General features: G+C 34.1%; 2 protein-coding genes across 2 annotated transcripts; one reads left to right on the top strand and one right to left on the bottom strand.

Annotated features, from left to right (window-relative positions):
* Positions 1–4,492: 4,492 nt before the first annotated feature.
* On the bottom strand, positions 4,493–5,200 carry LOC145010335 (uncharacterized). The gene has a single exon (XM_078968889.1). It carries the CDS (start codon positions 5,198–5,200, stop codon positions 4,493–4,495), a length of 708 nt encoding a protein of 235 aa, XP_078825015.1.
* A 3,278-nt stretch (positions 5,201–8,478) lies between these two features.
* Positions 8,479–8,964, top strand: LOC145010334 (uncharacterized). Its single transcript, XM_078968888.1, has one exon. The coding sequence runs from the start codon at positions 8,479–8,481 to the stop codon at positions 8,962–8,964; it is 486 nt and encodes a 161-aa protein (XP_078825014.1).
* Positions 8,965–16,205: the final 7,241 nt, after the last annotated feature.

Genomic DNA, 16,205 nt, shown 5'->3' with positions numbered 1-16,205 from the left:
CATTAATTATTTAGATAATGCATAAATTTTAAAACTAAATATGCCTATATCAAAATACCCCACAATTGACTTTTGCTTGCCCCCAAGAAAAACTGGATTTTAGCACACTAATATCCCATAAGACAATCTCAATCGAACCAAGCCATTATGCCAAGACCGCAACACATGCATTTGGGTCTAAATTATTTTTCCTAAGGACCCCCTAATACTAAATACTCACAATCTTCGTAACTACTAGCCCACTTTTTCCAAACAATGCTCATTTTATGCATCCCTCTAAATCCATCTGTAGAAAACTTTCTTAACCTCAAAGAATTTTCGGTTAAACCCCCAAGCACACATAAAGAAAAGTAACATAGAAAAGAAAATTACAATAAAAATAAAAATACAACCTTTTCTTTGCATCTTTTATACTTTGTAGCTCTTTTTCATGTCTTCATACTTGTAGATTTTTTCAAACATTTCATCACTCTTTTTTTTTTCAACCGCACTTTTTTCACTCAAACTAAAATCCTAGAAAGAGTTATGCTTACGCAAAGGGTTTTAACTTCATCTTTTATTGATTAAACGCATTAGTCTCATGTGCAATTACTACTTAAGCTTTCCTGGATACATTTCAAGTACACGATGCTAAATATGTTGCATCCCTCAAACTAAGCAACGTTGTGTTTTTGTTCCTTAATTTCACTAGAATAAAGAGGGCCACAAATGATCTATAACGTATATTGGCTCACCTAAACATTTAGGTCCTCAAAGAATCATTAAACACAATACTAGCACGGATTCCTAATTGCTTTACCAAAATTTTCTAAATTAAGCTAGAAATTTTAATGCAATTTTTTTTTTAATTTTTTAGGACTCTAATGTAACTAATGTAATCAACCCCCTACCTCACACTTACATGCAATGTCCCTATTGCATGTTAAAATAGTTAAAGAACATAAAAGTAAAAAGAGAGAATTGGAACAAACTCCCTATGATAGAAGTGGCGAGGTTGATATTTCTTTTTTTGAGCTCAATCTTTAGTTGACTTTGGCATGGGAATAACTCATCAATGCCTTGGGTGTCAAACGTCCCGTGTGGTTGAAAGATCTTAATATACTGGAAAAAGCTCTTGGAAAGCCTCGAAATGAACTTAAAAAATATAGCCAATGCCCACCTTGAATGGAATCAAATCGAAGACTCGAAAGGAAATTAACTGAGCAACACACCGAGTTGAGAGTGGAAAACTCATCATGTTGGATCGTAAATCGGGCAGAAGTCGTGAATTTCTTCTGGAATTCGTCGAGTTAGTGTTATGCACTCAACAAGTTGAAGCCTTTGTTCGTGATTTCTCTTCTTTTTTGCTTCAGATCCGATTTCTTGGTTAAAATGGTATGAAGGAAATACACATCTTCAGTAACATGGCCTCTTCTAAGAATTAAAATCGTCGCGCTTAAAATATCGCCCAGAGTTTTCAAATCATCTCGTAAATGATTCGACCCCTAACTTTAACTCCCTCATGCTTTAACTAATTGATCTATTGTCACCCTAAATTCTGCAAGATCAAAAACATAAAACTACATAATAACAAGGAAAAACAACCATTAAACTTAAAATTCCTAAATTATCGCTAATTACTAGAAATTTCAAACAAACCATAAAAATACACAAAGAAAATAAGAAATTATCTCAAACATTTCAGCACAAACAAAATAAAAAGGATAATCAATCATCGTCTTCGTCACCTACGGCTCTACTTCCTCCCACACCTCCTTGTCTAATGATCCTCCCAAATTGGAATATACATGTACGGAGGATGCGAATCGGGGTATTGCATATGCCTTTGACTCATCATGAACTCCAAGGTTGTATTGAGTTGATTCACACCACTTGCCACATTATTTTGAAATTGCCTCATGGTCAAGTTATAAGGTTCCATGGGTAACTCATCCTCAACCAGAATCACCGGCAGGTCCTCGTGTACATGTGCGGGTTGAGGTCAAACTCTTCTTCCTGGTCCCCCCGCGGCACCTCTACCTCATTATCATCGTTGATGCTCCACATATAAAATACATCAAGGATTAGCACTTTATCATCATCTTTCCACATATTAATGGTGCTCGAGATGAACCTATGAATGAGTCGGTGGATCGGTGGCCGGATACTACCCTCTTGCGCCGCCGATGGAATATACACCCCGTTGGCGATTGTAGTCCACCAATTTGCAACATTGACCCCATCTGGAAACTGCCTGTGACAGTGATCTAGAAATACACCAAAACCTTCCGTCATACCCGCTGATTGGTTGTATAAGTCCATTGTCTAAGCTAGTTCAACCATGCTGCATTCTCTATACTCTCCCGTAAGACAAAAAGTCAAACTGTGAGCATCAAAATAATCATCACCACCACAAAATCTAACCATAGCATAAACCTCCAAGCACAACTCTCTGCAGACCGGCTCTTAAATCTGAAACAATCTTCTCTATGCAGTACATGTATCCCTCACCCTTCATTTACAAACACCTTTGTTAGGTATGGGTTCACTGCTTCCACTAACCCAACCTCCTCTAACCATGTCCCATTCAATTCGTTTGCAATGTAGAACTCCTTTTTCAATGTCTCTAATTTGCTTCACTATTCAACCGAAGTTCTTTTAGACACAACTTGTGGAAAATTATACCAAAGGAAATACTCTTGGTCTCTGGGCATTTATTGTCCTCTACCACCTCTCCTCATTTTTTTGCACAAACAAACAACAAATGAGACAAAACACTACCAAAGGAAGTCAAAAGTAAAATTTGAAGCAAAACTGGGCAATCTGAACAACTAACTCGTCGAGTTGTATGAACAACTCGGCGAATTTGATGAACACTTCGAAAAATTTGTTCTGATTCCAACCGATTCATCCAAACCAACTTAAAATCACTTTACATGTCTGTTTTGGCTAATATAACATATATTAAATCAAAAGAAAAACCAGTTTAAATAACCTAATTCAACTAAAATCAAAACCCTAGAATTTATGCAAAGTTAAAAATTAGGTTTTTCAACTAAATCAAACACCAAACTCATAAAAATATTTACTTTAATAGAATTAAGTGCGAAAAATCTTACCTTTGTTGGAGGAATTTTTTAGTAAAACGGAAAGGAGTTGAAAGATTTTTCTTGAGAGAAAAAGCTCTGCGAGTTTGGTGCAATGGGTGAAAAACTACCGACTTTTGCCTTTAGGGTTAAAACCCTTATTTGACTGAGTTTGAAAATCATTTACTTGTTTTTTGATAAAGGGAAACGAGTCGAGTTGGGGAACCCAAACTCATCATTTTGAGATGGGTTTTGAGCAAAAGTCGCGAAATATCGCGTTAACTCGTCGAGTGCACATATAGAACTCGCCGATTTGAGGGCTCTGATCAAAAAATAAATGAAGTTTTTTTTTCACAAAAAATTTCTTTTTTACCACACCCCACACTCAAACCTTGCTTGCCCTCAAGAAACATTTAAAATATTTGAAGACTGAGATTGAAAATCCATACAAAATACTAATAAATAAAGGAACTAAAACGCAAAAATGAAAAGAAAGAAAAAAGGAAAAGAAAGCAAACTCAAACAACGGGTTGCCTCCCGCAAACGCTTCTTTTTTAGGAATCTTTAGCTGGACTCCTTCCCGTTCTACATTGTAGCGGCTTCAAACAGAGCTTTCCTCTTCACCTTTTGCTCTTTCCATCTTCTTTTGTAACCCTGCACTTTCCTTTTGTATGCCTTTTTTCAAGTCTTACTTTTTCTTTTTAGTGGAATTTTCTTCATATTTATGCTTTGTTCCTTTACCTTTTTTTGATAAGCTTTGTCTTCTCTTCTTCTTTCTGTTGTCCTACCATTTTCACTTCTATCTTGTCTATCTCGATCTCCTTTTTATTCACCCCCTCATCGTCACTTGAAATTAAAGTTTCTTCCTCCCATTCTTCATATATTTGAGAATCAGGTGGTTAAAAAGTGAAAATTTCAAAAGTGTTAGAAACTAAGGCATGAGGCTTGGTTCACTTTTCCTTCCTTTCTCGATGCTTCTCCCAAATTCTCCAGTGTTCATCCACATTTGTTGACTCTATGTCTTCCATTTCCTATTCAATTGTGTGCAAGCCAAAAGAAGAGTTAGTGTCCTTATTGTTTGTGTCATTCCAAACCATGGTAGTCTTTTGTTTCTTCAAACTCCCTGTCTTGTTTGCATCACAACAACGTGTTTCTTCTTCATAGCTTCTTGTATCTTCTTCACTTACACTTCCTTCAATTAGTTTCTCCGATTCTTGTAGGTCTATTTGAGCATCAATGTCCGCTTCTAAATAGAACGTGAAGTCCTTTGATTTGTTTTATTTCCAGTATGCTAGTTCCTTTTCTAACAATTCATCAATCATATCTACCGATAAAATCTCAGCATCACTTAACATTGAATGCTCTATCGCCTGATCGACTCCAAATATAACTGAATCATCCACCACTCGGAGAGTAAGTTTGGACTCTCACACATCTACGATAGCACAGGCAGTGTTTAGAACTGGTCTCCCAAGAATAATCGGGACTTGATGATCTTCTTCCATATCTAAGATTATAAAATCAACAGGGAATACTAATTTATCAAATTTGACTAGAAGATCCTCGCATATTCCCCTTGGATATGTCACTCTCTTGTTAGCTAGATGGGTTGCCATATGAATGGGTCTTGGTTCTGGAAGGTTCAACTTTTTGAAGAATGAATATGACATAATATTCACACTAGCTCCTGAGTCGGCCAATGCGTAACATGCAGCCAAATTCCCGAATTGGCATGGGAAAGTTAAGCTCCCCGGGTCCCTCATCTTCTTCAGTAGTTTGTTCATCATAGCAGTTGAACAATTTTTGTTTAAAATAACATCTAATACTGCCTCCATCTTTTTTCTATTATCGAGAAGTTCTTTTAGGAATCTTTTATACTTTGGCATTTGAGGTATTGCCTCAATAAACGAAATGTTAATATGGAGGGCCTTGATGTGCTCTAGAAACTTCTTATAGTCTTCATATTCTTTATCTTGTATGGATCGACCATGGAATGGCAAGGGAAGTTGGTACAATTTTAATGGAGGGTTATTTTTCTCATCAGATGTAAAACTCGTCAAGTTCCTTTCCTGAACATGTCGAGTTTTTTCGTCTGTTTGTGATTCACAATTTTCTTTCTCTACTTCCTGCACCATTTTTGATTGTTCGTTCTAGATTAGTGTCATCGGAGTGAAAAATTTTCCCAAATTTTGTTGTTATTGCATTTACATTAGTCACTCTCGGGTTTTGCTCGGATGTCCGCCCGGTGACTGCTCATTGATTTGCCTTGCAAGTTACCCTAGTTGCTTTTCAATATTAAGGATCGAATATATATATATATATGTGTGTGTGTGTTTTCGCGCACGTATTTTTACCATTTACAGGCGATTCAGCTGATTTTTTCTATTTTATTATATATTAATAATCATGAAAACACATAATATTTACATAATATTATTTATTAAATAAAATATGTTACAATTGTTAATGCTAACTATTACATCATCTTATTAATGTTTAGCGAGAAACGTAGACATTACAAACTACGTATATAAAAGTAACAAAAATGGAAGTACAAGAATATAAAAGTACGTATATAAAAGTACAAGAAAATAAATTTAAAACACATTTTATAATACATCAATTTAAATAACAAAAATGGAAAACAAACTTGCACTTCACAGTAAAGTAATCCCAATATGAAAAAACCCCCACATGATTTAAGATATCGATCAGAAGGTCAGGTGGCAGACAATAAAAAGGACATATTTCCATTTGTGGAGGAGCTTTTGTACTTTGGACTTTGTCGTTCTTGGTGGTTCAATTAGCGGAAGTCGGTGAGGGAATTTTGCAGATCAAGAAGTGTCGATTGGCATCAAATTGAAACTCAAACATATAATTACAAATTAAGTCATGTTTCTTAAATGTTATTCAAATATGGATACACATTTAAAATTACAAATATGTTAGCACTTAGTGTGACTAACATCAAACTTAATTTTTTTTAAATTTTTTCATCATTTTTCCTTTAAATAATAGTTACATGAATATTTTGCCATGTCACTAATAAAAATCATTCGATCCATATTTATGACAGAGTGGTGGGTGCTACTGTCTTATCTTATCCCTTCTTCTTTTACCCTGGCCCGGGGCTGGTAATTCAGTTCAGTCAAGTTCATATGCTTTCCAACGTGGGAGTAAAGGGAGTTGGTAGCATTCCCCTGGCTTTCCATTTCCTTAGACTCTAGCCTCTAAGAAAGATCGAGATAAGGGCATTTCTTTGAGAAAGCATGGAATCCGAGTAGTTCTATGTCTCCGTTTTCTTCAGGTAAAGTCTCCGAATATAGCAGTTACTGATAAGGTAGACAAAAAGCAAGGTTAGCTATCGGATTGGTAGTAAGCAACATCGGAAGGTAGCAGAACGAAGTATTGCAATAGTCCCAGCAGCCAGAGACTGAAGCAGGTCGAGAGCCAGACTGGCTAACGAGGAAGTGTAGTTGCTTCAAAGCAGGATATGAAAAGGCTAGGAGGACAGTCCTCACAGAAGATGAAAAGATATGAAATCAATTCGTCTGGGTAAGTAAGAGAATGTTTTTCCGGTAGCCAATGACGTGATGAAGGAATGCAAGAACAAGGGATGTCCCATTTTGACTGTATTCAAAAAGCAAGCTAAGATTCATCAGAAAAGTAAGTTGTTTTCGGACTAGAGGCAGCTGTTGCGGGTTCAGGTGCGGCTAAATCAATAGGATCGACCGTCTGGGATAGGCAGAGTTGGTAGGAAGCACGGTTGGCGATAAGCTGGTACAGGTTTCATTCTTTCTATTCAATAAATATCTCTTCCCGTAAATCAAATAGACTAACAATGTAGGCACCTGTATGACCCATTCTCTTGTTTGTTAAGTGAAGCCCATCCACCATCTATGTTAAGGAAAGGCGATCCACTTCTAATAAACGTAATTGACCCAATTCTAGATCATCTTCTGGAATCGTATAACTGTCAAAAGTGAGTGACTGTTCATCGGAACTGATGATTTGGCTGAGGTGAGCTAACGAATTCCTAGTTGAAAGTCAACTGCTGCGCCTCAACGCATTTCGGGGAGAACCAGCAAAACCAAAATAGAGATGAATGGAAGATGCCTCTGGAACTCTTTTTTCTCCAATTTAAAGTACGAAGTTACGGGCATCATTCTTCCGTAAGCTGCCAGAGTCCGATCGAAGCGAGCAAGAGATAGAGGAATCATATGGTGTGGCTATTCGAAATCCATACAATCACTTCGAAATAAAAGGTGACTATACACACAAACGGTAAGCAAGCTATAACATACGTTCAACTTCAATCACACTTATAGTTATGAGACCATATGTGTCGATTTTTTGCTACAATGAAATCATGTGAGACAAACTTCAATTTATCAGTTAGCGACATAAACATTTACTTCATGTGATGATTTATGACATCCGGACACTTTTTGTCACTTTATTTTTACTCAAGTATATTTGTCACTTTTTTTATATATATAGTAATTAATGTGTCGAACTCAATTTCTATAGTCACGTCTCTCAATTAATAAGTGGTTGAACGTTCCATCAAAATCTTTCGATACACTTCAGCTACATAACATTTAAGCTACTTGCTATTCTTGCATGTAGGACCTCCCCAAATACAGATGTTTGTCTATCTCACCTTCTGTACGCAGATGATGCTTTATTCTTGGGGGATTGGTCCTACAGAAATGTTGCAAATCTCGCCAGAATTCTTAGATGCTTTTATGTTGCATCCGATTTAAAAGTCAACTTCACAAAATCCAAAGTTTATGGTATTGGTGTCCCACCCCAGGATGTTGTTAACTAGGCAACCCCCCCCTTGGTTGTGAACCTGCAGTGCTACCCTTCACCTACCTTGGCATCCCGGTAGGATCAAATATAAACCGAAAGGCCCTGTGGAACAGTATAATTGAAAAACTGAGGTCAAAACTTTCAGCTTGGAAAGCCAAAACCCTCAGTTTCGGTGGAAGAATTACTCTTGCCAAAATGGTACTAGGAAGCTTACCCACATTATTTTTATCCATTTTTGGTGCCCCGAATGGAGTCATAAGCTCACTGTAGAAAATCCGTAGACATTTCATTTGGGGAGGTCCTACTTGCAAGAATAGCATAAAATGGGTCGCCTGGGAAAAGGTTATTGCTCCAAAAGCAGTTGGTGGTTTGGGTATTGGCTCTATCAGCTCTCTAAATTCGGCGTTACTAACAAAATGGTTATGGCGGTTAAAAAACGAACCTAACTCCTTTTGGGTTCAGATTATCAATGGTCTCCATAAATTGTTGGATGCGAATAATAGGTTTGGAGCAAAAAATCCGTGGACCAGTGTATGGAATAACATAGTAGAAAGCATAAAAAAAGTTAGAGAAATTAAATATTTCATTCCAAGACGTAATGCGGTATGAGGAGGTTGGTGGTATATGGGTATCTTCATTCGTCACTGATAGGCAATTCTGTGTAGCTGCCCTACGTTGCAGAATCGAAAGAGCATACTTCCCGGTTTGTGATGTGAACTTCCCGTGGCTAAAAATGATCCCATTAAAAGTGTTGGGGTTTATTTGGAGAGCAAAACAAAGTCGAATACCCTCGGCAGCGGCGCTTAAAAATAGAGGTGTGGCAATGGAATCAGATATTTGTAGTGTATGTAATACGACTGAAGAAACTGGAGACCATATCCTTGTAATATGCACATTGGCCAGGAACGTATTGCGGTTGATTTTTCACTGGTGTGGATTACTGGGGATGGAATTTCATTCGGTATCGGACATCATTGATTATGCATTGAGATGGGGCAATTGCCCTAAGAAGAGAAGAAGATTAACGACAATCTTATTTGGAGCCATATGGTTTTATGGAAAGCCCGAAATTATAGAGTTTTAAAAATAAAAAATAAAAAAATAAAAAATTACAGTGAACTTAGAGAGGATAGTGGGGGATGTGAAATCGTTGATATATGTGTGGGTTAAATATAGGAGAAAAAAAAGATAGTATAGATTGGAGAGTATGGATTCTCTCCCCTTTACTCTGTTGATGTATTGTAAACTACCATCTCTACTAGCCACTTGCTGGGGGTTAATTTTATTTTATTTTTTTTATTAATATATTGCCGGTTAAAAAAAAACATAATTACTAGAAGGTGTGGTAATACGGTTCAAATTATCACACGATGGAGATATTCATCTACTTAAAATATCAGATGGAGACATTCATCTACTTAAAGTATCATATGAGTGTCTGTTGGTTTCCGAGGTAGAATGAACAAAAGCTGTTTTTGTAGTAGTATGATACAAAGTAGTTATTATGGATAATATTTTTTCGTTTTAATTAGTTGGTTGTGACCTATGAGGTTTTAGTTATGTGAACACTTGTTATGTTAACATTGAAGCATAAATTAATAGCAACCTCCTCTAAATAAATAATAAAAAACAAAATCCAATGTAAATTTACTTGATGTTGTCTATAAAGTGGAATTTGAATATGACTGCTGGATGTAAAAATAAATTAAAATGCAAAACCATTATTACAAATAAGTATTTTACACAAAAAAATAAAATCAAATAAAATAGAAAACTTAAAATTCAATATAAGGGAATTTAGAATCCGAAACCGAAACCAAAATAAGTGAACATTAGCTAAGATTAATGTTCTACAAAAAATTGTATACCTTTAGATAATTTAAATATGTTACTTTATTTAACTTAATAAAAACAAATGTATTATCTAAAGTTCGATCCGAAAAAAATATAAAAATCTATTATTATTAATCAAAGTTAACTTATCTTCATACTACATATAGTAATGTTTTCTAGTATAAAGTTTAAACATTTGTTTTATGATAAAATAAAATACTTGATTATTAAAACATTTGTTAAATTTATAGTGAAAAGAAAGGAACGATACATTTTCAACTAATGTGTTATATATATATATATATATATATATATATATATATATATATATATATATATATATATATATATATATATATATATATATATATATATATATATATATATATATATATATATATATATATATATATATTGATTGAATACTTCTATAAATTATGTCAACTATTTGTCATATTTTTCTATGTACCTTAATAGCTTTTGTTCTTATCTATAACAAGAATTTTTTTTTTTACAAAGAAACAGTTTGTTGATATCATAAAGAAATCTCGAGTCCATATGTATATATGAAAAATAAAATAGGTTATTTATTTATATGAAAATAAATTCCTACTTAACATTCCCTTAGTATTATTGTAGCACCATATTCTTATTCAATGTATGAGCATAGACTTAGTTTGATACGTATATTATTTAAGATTTTTTACTTGTACATTAGGTTCGCATACACTTAGTTTGATATGTATATTATTTAAGATTTTTGACTTGTACATTAGGTTCTCTTTTTTACACACTGTATCTACGGTCAAATTAATGATCTAACACATGTCATTAAAATAACCTTATTAATTTATTTGAAAGATATAACTATTATAAAACAATTAATGATCTAAACGTGTCATTCTAATAACGTTATTAATTTATTTGAAAATAACAACAATTTAAAACAATAAAATGACCCTGTGAATCCATCATCATTTGTGGGTGCATTTTGACGGACCAGTTTGTATATGAATTACTGAAATGTCGTTCTATATGGTATTCATTGGTATTGTTGCCCAATCGAGACATATTTATACTATTCTTAATTAGGTGTATACCCGCGCAAAGCAGCAACAAAAATTATTATTGTTTCGATGAATAGTTTTATTCAGAAAATGTTATTTGACTATTTCAATGACTATAAATTTTGTTTGATATGTTAGAAAATTTCAATCCCCAACCTTTGGGCAAACATCATGCTCACGTTAAAAAAGAAAAAAAAAATTAATTGAGGTTTCCTTCCTTAAATATTTCCGTTGATTGTTATTTACCATAATTAGTTTTTGTTCATTAAACGTGAGTGGTTTGTGCATAATATATTTGTACATTAAGTTATCAAGCATGTATCTCTTAAATTTCAAAAAAAATTAAATATGTTTTATAATATAGTTAATATATTTTCTTTTTGTCTCTTTAATGAAAAGTCGGTTAGGAAAAAGAAACATGAGTTATAAAGGAAAAGAAAACGTTGAAATGGTTGTTCCTAATTATAAATTTTGGTGGAGAGTTTTCGGAGAAATAGAGAATCCAATGGTGATTCACAAATTAATATTTTATAACACTCCCTTTTAAATGACATTTTTATTATGCGTCGTTACAACCTTAATAAGTAAAACCTCATGGGTAAACCATTTATCAAGAAAAAGAACACGTTATTAATAATATATATTGGAAACAATTGTCTCATTAAAAACATTGCTAAGAAAACCAGTGGTAAAAACATAGTTAAGGAAAATAATACAATATGTTTCCAACTATCTATGATCATCACATCAATTGATTTCCTTCAAGAGTCGCATTCCAATGTTTCGTACCATGCTTTGAATTTTGGATGTAGGAAGCGCTTTATTGAACAAATCTGCCAAGTTGTTACCTAACTGAATTTTCTAGATGTTGATGACACGTTCTCTTTGAAGATCATAAGTGCAAAAAAAAAAACCCTTTGGTGATATATGTTTGATTCTGTCTCATTTGATAAACGTTTTCTTGAATTGGGCTATACAAGCCGCATTATCTTCATATAGTATAGTTGGAACGTCCATGTTAGAAGTTATAGACCACAATTCTCACGAATGTGATGAGTTAAATTTCTTAACCAAATACATTCACGGCTTGCCTCAAAATTGTTATAATCTCTGCATGGTTTGAAGATGCAGCAACTAAGGTTTGTTTAAGAGAACACCAATAAATTGCGGTACCTTCACAAATGAATAAATAACCTATTTGGGATCGAGCTTTGTGTGGATCAGAAAAATATCCAGCATCTGCAAAACCAATTAACTCCACATTTGATGAATTTGAATAGTATAAGCCCGTATCCATTATACCTTGAAGATATCGAAGAATGTATTTGACTCCATTCTAGTATCTTCTTGTTGGGTAAGAACTATATCCTTCTAATAAGTGTATAGCAAAAGATATATCAGGTCTCATATTATTAGCAATACATTAGTGCACCAATAACACTAAGCTATGGTTCTTCAAGACCAAGAAGTCTTTTATGTTTTTCACAAGGCCAAAATTGGTCCTTTTTGGCATCTAAGTGCCTTACTACCATCAAATTACTCAATGGATGGGAGTTACCCATATAAAACCTTTTAAGCACATTTTCTAGATAACTGGATTGATGTACAAAAAGTCCATTTTTTGTGTGCTCAATTCGAATACACAAACAAAATTTTGTTTTACCAAGATCTTTCCTTTAAAAATTTTCTTTCAATCATCTACGTAAACAACAATCATCACAAATTCTGATTCATGTCTTTTTATGAATACAAATGGGCTTAATGGATCATTTTTATAGTCCTCTTTCAACAAAAATGTACTTAAACAATTTTACCACATACGACAAAATTATTTCAATCCATACAAAGATTTATTTAGTTTGACCGAATATAATTCTTGAGAATTAAGAGTTTGTGCTTCTGGAACCTTAAACCCTTTTGGGATTTTCATATAAATATCAATCTCAAGTGAACCATATAAATATGCAATAGATACATCCATTAGACGCATCTCCAGTTTTTCATGTATTCCCAGACTTATTAGATAACAAAATGTAATTGCATCAACCATAGGAGAGTGGTTCTACATAATCAATTCCCGTCCTTTGGGTAAAACCTTGTGCAAAAAGTCTTGCTTTACATCTCACAACTTCATTTTTCTCATTTCTTTTGCACACAAATACCCATTTGTGTGCCACTGTTCTTATTCCGTTAGGTGTATGGACTATAGTTCCAAAAACTTTTCATTGTGTAAAAGAATTAACCTCTTTGTTGATTGCATCTTTTCATTTTCGCCAATATTTTCTACTTCTACATTCCTCTATAGATGAAAGTTCAAGATCCTCGTTTTCTTCCATAATCTCGTATGCAACATGATACAAAAAATTATCATCGAGGTCTATCTTATGTCGGTTCCATCTTATTCCTGTAATAACATAATTTATTGAGATCTCTTCATTTTCATAATTTTCAGGTACCTAAGTTTCTTTTGTTATGTTATTGGCCTCTTTTATATTTACTCCCTTTCGTTTTTGAGGATTTTTATCTTTGGAACCGGTTAGTCTTCCACGCTTTAGGTGTGCCTTAGATTTATTTGTAGTTGTATTTTGTCCTTCTGAGATATCAATTCTAACTTGAGCATTTGCAATTGGTATATGAGACTTTGTTACTCTCTTAGGGTCAATAAATGCATCTAGCAATTGGTTTTCTACATTTTGCAAATGAATTATTTTTTTCACTTCAAGTTCACATTGACTTGAACGAAGATCTAAAACTGAAAGTGATAGTTCATTCCAAGAAATTTTATTCTCCGGTTTCTTTATTTCTCCCTGTAATATTGGAAAAATGTATTCATCAAAATGACAATCTTCAAATCTAGTTGTAAATAAATCTCTAGTTGATGGTTCTAACTATTTTACTATAGATGGAGATTCATATCTAACATAAATCCTCATTCTTCTTGGAGGACCCATTTTTGTGCAGTGAGGTGGAGAAATGGGTACATAAACTGCACATCCAAATGTCCTTAGATGAGAAATATTTGGTTCCTAACCACAAACTAGTTGAATAGGGAGAACTTATGATAACTAGTTGGCATAATGCGTATAGTTGATGTTGGATGTAAACTTTCATGTCCCCGTGTCGATATACGAAGTTTAGAATACATTAGTAATGGTATTGCAATTAATTGAAGGTGTTTGATTAACGACTCAGCTAAACCATTTTGTGTATGAAGATATGCAGTAGGATGTTCAATAATTATCTAAATCGACATGCAATAGCTACTAAAGGATTGTGATGTAAATTCTCCAGCATTGTGAATTCCTTAATTGGATAATAGGAAAAATGTTCCCTTAAGTGAATTATTTGTGCAAGTAATCTTGCAAAAGCGAGATTACGACTAGATAACAAGCACACGTGTGACCATCTAGTTGACGTGTCAATTAATAACATAATATATCTAAATTGTCGACATTGTGGATGAATTGGTCCACATATATCCCCTTGAATTCTTTCTAAGAAACTAGGACTTTCATAGCCAACTTTGTTTAATGATGGATGCAAATTGATTTTCCTTGAGAGCATGCAACACTAGACAATTCATTAGCTTGAAAAATCTTTTGTTTTTTGAGGAAATGTCCACTTGAAGTTTTAATTATTCTAGGCATCATAATTGATCCAGGATGGACCAACCGCTCATCCCAAAATTTGAAGATGTTATCATACCTTTTATTTTCAATAGCATGAGGTTCAATCATTCTACTATTTGTATAATACAATTCAAATGACAATATGGGTAATTTTTGCAAAAGACTTTTCTTAACCGATATCATTTTTGTAATATTGAGATACTTTTTATCACCATCATCTGTTGTTTCAACATGATATTTTTTAGACCGAATATCCTTAAAACTTAATAACTTTGTTGGTGATTTGATGAAAATAATGCATCACCAATTGTAATTATTGTACCTTGTGGTAATATTATATTCGCTCTTCCGGAGCCTTCAATCATTTTTGTACTACCCGTTATTGTATTAATATTTTCTTCTCCAATTAATAAGTAATCAAAATATTTTTCATTATTTAAAATGCTATGTGTTGTTGCACTTTCTACAAAGCATATATCTTCCTCATTTCTTTTGCGAATATCTATATATTTCTTCAAAAACATAATAATAAGAAATAAGAAATATTCAACTTAGAGAAATAAAAGTCATATTTTATTACTTTGAGAAGAACCATCGAGATCTCTTCTCATGACATGTCTATGATATAAAAATCATAAAAGACATTAAACAAAACTACATATTATTCTGGAATATAACAATGACTCTAGACAAACATAATGCAATAATCAAATGATACTAGAAAAACAACAATTTCATGATATGGCATATCCATCTCCTTTTATGCGAAAAATTGGGTACTTCCATCACCATCATAGCACATCTTCTCCTTTCCATGTAGGCAAGATAATTGTCAACATTCATATATCCCATTTCTAGTTGATCTTCAAAATAATAATATTGAACAAAATTTGTTTTTACATTTTTTCCTTCTTTAGATTTTAGAGAAGCTTGATAAATATCAACAAAATGCTTTGGAGTACGATATGTACGAGACCAATGACTGGTCATTCTTCATCAGTGATAAACATTTTCAACTTTCTTTACCATTTTTGTCATTAGGATGTGGGTTTTTGTTATTTTTCCACTTCTGGTGGTTATTTATATTATTCTTATTATTGGGATGATAATTATGACGGCCTCCACCACATCCACAAACTCGGCCACGACCACGGTTAGACCCACGACCATTATAATTAAATGATTTCGCGTGCATTTCATTGGAAAGGAGTGATCCGATTCAGGAAGAAGGGAAAGCTGGGGCCCCGATACATCGGTCCATTCAGGATAACTGCGAGGGTGGGCAGGGTAGCCTACCATCTAAAGCTACCTGCAAAGTTGAGCCAGATCCATGATACCTTCCACGTGTATCAGTTGGGGAAGTGTATATCCGACGAGTCGGCAGTGGTACTGTTGGAGGATATTCAGGTGGATGCTAGGCTGAATTATGTGGAACGGACAGTTGCGATTATGGATCGGAGGATCATGGTTCTGAGGAACAAGGAGGTGCCCTTGGTATAGGTTAAGTGGCAAAATCGGAGAGGGTCCGAGTTGACTTGGGAGCTGGAGTTGGAGACGCGTGAGCAACATCCAGAGTTGTTTACGGAGTAAGACTTCGAGGGAGATGTCTGATTCTAGTAGGGGAGAATTGTAACATCCGGATTTCCAGGTATTATATTGTATTATTTATTTTTGGAGTTAAGAGAGAGGACTCGATGAGTTGACGCCTAGACTCATCGAGTAGGATCCCGATTTCTTGACTGATAAATGAGGGGACTCAACAATTCAGCAAGGCTGGACTCACCGAGTCCATGCTG

This window comes from Lactuca saligna, chromosome 8, assembly GCF_052625555.1.
Source record: "Lactuca saligna cultivar CGN05327 chromosome 8, ASM5262555v1, whole genome shotgun sequence".
Lineage (NCBI taxonomy): Eukaryota > Viridiplantae > Streptophyta > Magnoliopsida > Asterales > Asteraceae > Lactuca > Lactuca saligna.
This window is presented reverse-complemented; position numbering and strand designations above follow the sequence as displayed.